Genomic DNA, 8,322 nt, shown 5'->3' with positions numbered 1-8,322 from the left:
CCCTGTTACGCACTTCTATTTCCGATCTGTCATCTGCTTCATTTTAATTCCTTTTTCTTTCCTTACCAACACTACCTCCCTCTATAATCCTTATACTTTCTTTCTCAGCTCTTTTACCTCCTTTTCCCATTTCTCATCTCTGAACCTTAGGTCCTCTCTCGTATTCTTCATCTGCTCCATAGCCCCTCTTATGTCTTCTATCAACTTTCTGATTTCGTTTATCAACACACCGAGAACCTTCTTCCCCGACTGCCCCTCTGAAGTTTGAAAAATATATTAAAAATCATTTCGTTGCGTTTTATAGATGAATTAATATATGTAGCTAATATTATGGATTTTACTAATTATCTAGAATATTTTCAATTTGAGTCAAATTCAAAAATCATTAAGATAATTTTCAAGTCTTGTTTAAATCTACTAAAAATCACAATTGTAACTTCTTATCACATAAAAACAAATATTATATCATTTAAAAAATTATCTGACTTTTTAATTTTGACCAAATCAGACAATTTCATTGGGATAATACAGAAATACATTTGATATCTAGTAAAACTTTGGGTTGAAATTTCTTGATCTATCAAAAAATAACAATACACATTAATTTAAATGATATATTTTGAGGGTAGCAGCGAATGAATATTTTAATTCCGAAAAAGAACAAATATTAAAATAATCATGAAAAATAAAATCTGTATATTATTTTGCAATATCTGAATAAGCAGTCTTGGGTGAGGTGAGTATATTATATGACGTATATATTATATCATTATATTATTATCGAGCGCAAAGCCCAAGACAAATATACTTTAAAGCACCCCATGTAGAAAATGCCCAAATATTCCCTACTGTAAACAGGGAACTGGTCGGTTTCTATAAAGGGTTACTTGACTAGAAAATATATTGAAGGCTCTTATCAGGGGTTTTTAGGGTTACCTTTGTTTGCTTTCTAGACAATTACAGGGAAGTTTAGAAAGGTCTTAACTTATAATTCAGACAGGCACTACTTAAATACGAAAGTCATTTCCCTAAATTTGTCAATATGTATAAAAATGGAATTTTTAATAAATTATAATCATAGGAGTCTTTATATATACAATAAATTCAAACCAGCACTAAGCAATCAACAATAGTAGACGAACGTGACAATAATGAAGGCGGAAGTGAAGTTATGAATGTTCAGGATGACTCTCGTGAAGGTAATTCATCCTAAAGGTAACAAATGTTCGAAAAGTGAGGTATGCAGAAGAAAATAGAAGTTTAGAAGTATATAAAAGTTCAGTTATGTTGTGTAACAATAATTTATAGACTGTGTTGCTAAATGGAAAATTATATTTATTTGATAACCTCACTTTTTTATTTACCGTCAATTCAACTAATATATAATATTCAATTTTGCTAATCTTTGTATAAATAACCATGCAAAACAAATAAATATCATCAGGTTTAGTTTATTGTAACATGTAATCAATTATTTTGGAGTAAGTCTCCCGTAGAATTTTAAATTTTTTCTATTTTATACATTTTTCACAAAAAGTTTGTTTTTAAAGTAATTTGAATCCTATTAATACGTTTTACATTTTCAAATTCCAGTGACAAAGACTTATATGGCGAACAACTAGTTCCTGATTATGAAGTGTCAGAGGATGCTTATCCAGGCCAATGTAAATACTGAAATTTGTTCTGATGTTGAACAAGATGATTTACGTCAATATTATTACGAATTAGATTCGGATTCTGACGATGATTCCTTCATTGACGAAAATCTGAACGACGAAGCTGAAAATGACTTATTCCAGAACCCGATGTTCCTGTGGAAATGGAGAAACTACGAGAATGGGGTAAAAAATACAACAGACAGAATTGAACGATTTGTTACCACATAGCCTATCATCAAATTAGGAATTAATAGGGAAATACAGCAAGGATCTAGAAGGGACCTTACTGTTTAGTTGGGCATTAGAAAGGCACCCTCGCTTGAATCTAGTCAGAGAGTTTAGGTTAGTGCCTTTTCTACAAAGCGTAACCCCATGTAAAAATTCCGATTGGGGTTTATTAGGGCCCTGCATATATTTCCCTGTTTCTAATCAGCGGCTCGTCGGGGAAAATGGAGCGAGTCTGGCTAGTTCTGTAACGCCGTTTTAGCCAGCTTCTAGCTAGAACTTCTGAGCAGGCCCTAACGAATATGCCCTTTTATTGATCGATGATTAGTAGAGACCCGTCTAGACCCTTTCTCTTACCTGATAAATATTTAATTGATTTGATAAAAAAGGTATTTATCAAATAAATGTTAATTAATTGCGAGTATTTTGACTTTAAATATTAATAGTCCAACTTAGAGCGAATACATATATTACATTTTTAAACATTGTATTACAAATAAAATTTATAACGCTACGGAGTATCGAACACCTATATCTATACCTAAATCTATATCGCCTAGCAGTCGGGAGTCTTAACCATTACGCTAAACCTTCTAGTTGATAGTCGATGAAAAAGCTACACTCATAAGCTACAGATCAAACAAATTTTAACTCTCCTTTTCTAATTATATATTCATTATTATACGTTATGTACATGTAAAATATACGAACTTTTAACGGGAATATAAATCAAATAATTTTTAAATAAATAATTTTATTCGATTGAAATTTCTCTTCCTATAATATTTTGTTTTTTCCCGTTGTAGACAACTTTACCATTTTTTATAATGACAGGAAATGTAATTGTTTCTAAACACTTGCAGTTTTTCATAAGAACGGAATTTTTTTCTTCACAAAAAAACAGAATAAGATAGGTTTTCCATACCTATACGAGGCATGAAATTCTTCACTAGAACCTGATAGGGCACCCATCAGTTTTTTCTACACTAGATATTATGATAAAGGCCCCAACTAGTTTTTTTCTGTACTAGATATTTCGATAGAGGCCCCAATCAGTTCTTTCTAAGCTAGATATTATGATAGGGACCCCATCGGAACTCAAGTTTAAATAGGAAAATATAGGGAAACTTCTGCACGGGACGTTCTTCTCGGGTCCTTCCCAGATTTCCCATTCGGAGCCCTAATAAGGTTAGGGCAAAATAAATAGCACCCTACCAAAACCAAAAGTTTGTGATTCGGAATTCTCATTTGTTAAAAGAGCTTAGTTCGACAGCTTAAACGTACCTATGGCACGCGACTGGTGACTATCGCACTCCGCGCTCGGTCTTTCCATTTCTCCCGCATTCGTGCATAGACCTTCTAAAATCAAAGGTCAACGGACCGGCATTTCTAATTTAGTGATTGTGAACTCTTTTTTGTTAAAGCTCATTCGGCTTTAACGAACACATTCTCATCACGTATCTCGTGCTTGGCACTTGATTTTTCCCCTAATGTCAACTTTTCTACATTATACACAACACTTTTATATTAAATATAATACATTTGCTATGTCTCTCTACCTGGATTTGGTTATTCAAATATTACAAAAAAAGCGCGAATTTTATTTATCATGGTTATTTTAATATTTGTTTCTTATTTTGCTATAAATTGTATTTTAAGCTGCGCTGAAACATGTATCATTTCAATAAATTTATATCATTACACTTCATAATGTGCAGAAAAATTGAATCCAACTAGTTTTTATTTCCTTGTTTTTGTAATTTTTTATATTTTCAATATTGTTTTTTACGATTAAAGAAAAACTGTTGTGCGTCTGCATATGATATAATAGAGAAACCTATATAGGTTCCTATATAGGATCCTTTGTCCTCTTTCGTCTTTTCTGTCCTTTTTCCAAAAATTTTATTTTTTATTTTCAATCTTATTTTTTACGATTGAAAGAAAATCTACTAGTCCTTTCGAAAAATGATTAATAATAAATAAACTAAATAAATAAATAAATTACGTGTCATATCGAAAAAGTTATTCATTACAAAATTGTAGATCTTTCCAGGGCGCGCAATTTTAGCTGATTCATTTTTTGCATATCATGCATAGTTTGACCAATAAATGGAATTTTTGGATTTTTCATTACTTTTGGTAAGATCAAATTTGAAATGTTCAACTTTTTGACCAAATTAGAAAATCTATTATGATAATCCTGTAGGTCTTTCAAAAATCAACGTTTTTTTCTCTTGACTTTTTTTCATATCATGCGTTATTTGGCTTAAAATGTTCATTTTAGTTTTTTTTGTATTTGGATTTTGAAAATGCTCTAATTTTGATACTTTTCTTTTTATAGAAAAAAGTCATGGGGATAAATTATTTACGTTTCTAAGTACTATGAATAGCCGTACATCGAATTTTCAAATATTGAAAAAATTGTGGTTTCAACCATTTTTGGTACGATCAAATTTTGTATTTTTAACTTTTCGACCAATTAAAAAAAGTTTTCATACCAATCTTGTAAGGCTTTCAAAAATCAACGTTTTTGTTTTCGTGACTTTTTGTCATATTATGCGTAGTTTGGCTTGAAATCTTCATTTACTTTGTTTTCTTGTGTTTTGAAAATGCTCAAACTCTGATACTTTTCTTTTTATAGAAAAAAGTCATTAGGATAAATTGTTTGAGTTTCTGAGTAATATGAATAACCGTTCATAGAATTTTAAAATCTTACAAAATTGTGGTTTCAAACCTTTTGAAAACGTGCTCACTTTTTGAATTTTGATCCAAAATAGCTGGTTTACGAACTTCTTCTTTCTTTTTAGGCTTTAAAAAAGTGTGCCAAAGCAGAATCCAATCTGATAAATTTTTTGAAATTTATCGTGCCTGCAGTATACAGATAGACAGACACCTTAGTAAAAATCGTGTTTTCTGACTCAGTGGGTCTCAAAGCATGTAGATTTGATGAAAACCGACAAAGCGAAATTTTACATAAAACCAATAACTTCTCATTGTGATGAGAATGTAAAAATAAAAAAAATTGATCATCGTCATTCTTTTTTAAAATACTGCTTACCGTTCCAGTATAAAAAAATGCGTGCAATGGAAGTGAAACTTTGCTGATTTCTCATTCGGCTATCACTTTCGTGAAACGCATTCAAACCCGTGATAAAAAAACTACTCGCTTTTCTCGTTGGAAAATGAAGGAAGCACTTTACTAATTATCTATACGCTATTACACTGAAGTTAAAATCGGTTCCCCCACACCTCCCCCTGGGGGTGGGGATAAGTGCAAGTTCGAAATCTTAAATGATATTTGACAGTTTAAAGTTAAAAAAATCACCATGTATACATATATTTATTTATTTATATTGGCGTTTTCAATTTTTTAAATTTTGACATCATTTCTCACAGAATTATGTAATATAAAGTATGGAGTGGCTGGATAATGTACCGAAAACATTTGGTCTACTCTCATCGAATTTCGATCAACTTAGACACAGCCTGTAAATTATGCAAATTTGAAATCCAAAATCATATCCTTAAAACTTAGGTGCTAAAAAATAATTTCGATTTCCAATGCAATTGTGGTTCCCAAGTTTACCAAACTGTAAAAACAGAATGTTAGCACACGATGTCCTTAAAGTACTTTCCGAAAGCTTCCCTTGAAGAAGGTGGAGGAAAACGAGAGATTAAAGGCGAGAGATTGATTAGAAAGCGGATTCAAGCACATAACCAAGATACGATTGTCTTGCTAGATTAAACCTCAATAGCTTGAATTGTCAACAGAATTCAAACTAAATAGATTCGCGAACATCACAAGTATCCAGAATTTTCGTTAAAAGTAAGCAGAAGTCAATTAATTAAAATGGAGATTCACGATTGTCCGTTAAATCCCACTTTTTCAATTCTCGTTTCTTCCACTGTTTATTTCATGTTCCCTTTCAAGAGTTTTGCATTTTTTATATCGATATAAAAAACCTCTCTTCGATTTACGATACATCTTTCTAAAGAAAACATTGAGTTTATTCAAGGTTTTTATTTTAAAAACATAAAAATGCAACCAAGATACATTCAGTAAATTAAAATACGAACGAAAGGCAATTATGAAAATACATAAGAAGATGAAATTGAAGAAATATAATAATCATTAAAATTTTTAGAATAAAAATATACAAATGCGATATACTAATACCATATATACTAATTGAACTCAAATTTCAAACACATGAATATAAATCAATGATGAAATTGCTTGAAGATACTCCTGATTGGTTAAAAACACAAATCAGTTTCTCTTAAATTATTATTTCGTAAATAATTATCTTTCTTGTTTCGTTTTTTAAGGAACTTGCTAGAAACAAATTTTTCATAGCGCCATTATTGAAACTTCGAGATTCGGTAACTGTAGGTAGGTAGGTAGATAGGTAAGTAAAACGGTAGGGTCTGTAAGCTACCTGAACTCTAATTTTCAATAGATTTGCTATGAAAAAAAATATGCATTACTAGGAATGAACACAACAACCGCTACTCGCATGAAAGCAGCCCTCGCTTCGTTCAGACAGCAAACTTCATACTCGTTGCAATCGCTGTGTTTCATCCCTTGTAATACAAAATACTATGTTTTACTTGAATATTTCCTATTCTGATTGAAAAATACAATAATGTTAATTAAATTGAACACATAAAGGCGTCAGATTTTTTCCCAAGAATTCTCTTCCTTTTTTTTCCCTGTTGACCTTTCATAGAACGTTAAAAAATATGACGTGAAAAATCTCGTTTGTTTTAAAATAAAGTATGAAAAAGCTGCCTTAAGTCTCGGTTAATCCCTTAAGGCTAGAAGGAACTGTAATAACTTACTTTGTAATATGTGTCCCTTAAAACTAACAATTTTTCCGAATTTAAAAAAATTATTATACTAATTTCTAAAGATAAAACAATATAAATGCTTCACTAAATTTATGTTTAGAAAATTCCTATTAACATTATGAATTGATATAACCGTCTCTTAGTTCTGTCAAAGCAATTTTAATCTAATCACTCTGTAAAATATTTTAGTTATCTTTAGTTAGACCTCATATCCACGGTTTTCCCCCTTTTTCAGGTTTATCAGCCAGATTAAAAAACAGGTTAATATAATTAGAAGAAATCCTTTCCCGCGTGAGATCTGGTAAAAAAATTTGCTTGTCGTCGTGTTCAATACCAATATTAATATCGGGCTCGCATTTCAAGTAAAAGAAATTAGGAATTTCTTCATGGGTGTGGACGGCGTCTGTTTTCATGACGTCTCTATTCATTAACTCGCTCTTTGCCTAATTTAATAAAATTTAACTCGTAAATAAAGATTATATTTATAAAACGCTGCTGAAACCTCATACGGAGAAAAAGATATCGCACAATGATATCGCGAAACCTCTATATTGCGAGAAAGCGCAATATGATAACGTACAATCAGGTTCCGGAGCTTTGTGCGATATTATAATGCACTAATATCAGAGACAAAAATGAAGTTAAATTTTGTTGCTGTCGTCTGCTACGCCGTCCTTAGCAGCAATGGGAAAAAGCTAGAGTATGAGTCAGTTCGAGCTATAAATCGGGACTCTAGATTTAAAACAATCACAGAGAAAATTGAAAATTTGCTGCAGGTAAGACCTGCAACTGTTAATGATTAAACATATTTCGGCGAAATTTTTATTGAGGTTAGGAAAATAATTCTGAACTCGTCGACTGCGTCGCGCTGAAGTGACCAAATTTCAGTAAAACATGTAGAATCTAGGATAGAAAACACAAAAAAATATGTACTTACTGATACATTTCCTCCGAAATAAATGACATTATTGTAGACGAATTAGAACTTACTTAATACAATTTAGCAAAAGCGCAAAATGTAACTGACGGTTGGGAATCCCCATTTCTTACGTTATAGATTGCACAATTATGCGGTATATAATGTAAAAACTTGTAATGTACGATATCACGATTTTGCGCTATTATAATGTGATAATTACGATATACAGCGCAGAAATTACGATATATATTGCAATTTGTGCGATATAGTTTTCTCACAGTATATTGCTTACCCTATCACCTGCTGCTATACAGTGATGATAAAACGATCTATAGATTGTTGCTTTATGACGAACTTCTAAAATGAGTTTCATCATCTCTTCTTTATTTCTTGCAAAGAGAGATTGATGCCGCTTTGGAAAACCAGATTTACTATCTCATCTGGAAAAAATCGTGTGACAACTAACAAGGTCACGTTTCAGAGAGGTGTCTTTCAGGGCGACACCATGAGCCCACTCCTCTTTTGCCTTACATTATTGCCACTATCTCTAGCACTACCTCCCGGCGAGTACTTGTGCGGCAAACCTGCAGATCGTAAGTACAAGGTCACTCATGTATTTTACATGGACGATCTTAAGATCTATGCTAAAAACAGAGAGCAACTGCATCT

General features: G+C 31.8%; 1 protein-coding gene across 5 annotated transcripts in view; it reads right to left on the bottom strand.

Moving 5' to 3' along the window:
• The window catches only part of LOC117175064, a 106,239-nt gene that overhangs the window by 10,783 nt on the left and 87,134 nt on the right, over positions 1-8,322 (bottom strand). For 4 of the 5 annotated variants that reach the window (XR_004467426.1, XR_004467425.1, XR_004467427.1 and 1 more), the window contains one exon: positions 118-257. Coding sequence is in view for 2 of the 5 variants with exons in the window: in XM_033364607.1 (XP_033220498.1) it covers positions 118-257 (140 nt within the window). In the remaining 3 variants the exon portion in view is untranslated. Of the gene's footprint in view, positions 1-96; positions 258-8,322 lie in introns of those variants that run through there. The other variant, XM_033364605.1, reaches the window with a different exon arrangement.

Source organism: Belonocnema kinseyi, chromosome 6 (genome assembly GCF_010883055.1).
Source record: "Belonocnema kinseyi isolate 2016_QV_RU_SX_M_011 chromosome 6, B_treatae_v1, whole genome shotgun sequence".
In the NCBI taxonomy this organism is placed as follows: Eukaryota; Metazoa; Arthropoda; class Insecta; order Hymenoptera; family Cynipidae; genus Belonocnema; species Belonocnema kinseyi.
The sequence above is the reverse complement of the archived record's forward strand: the minus strand, read 5'-3'. Positions and strand labels throughout refer to the sequence as shown.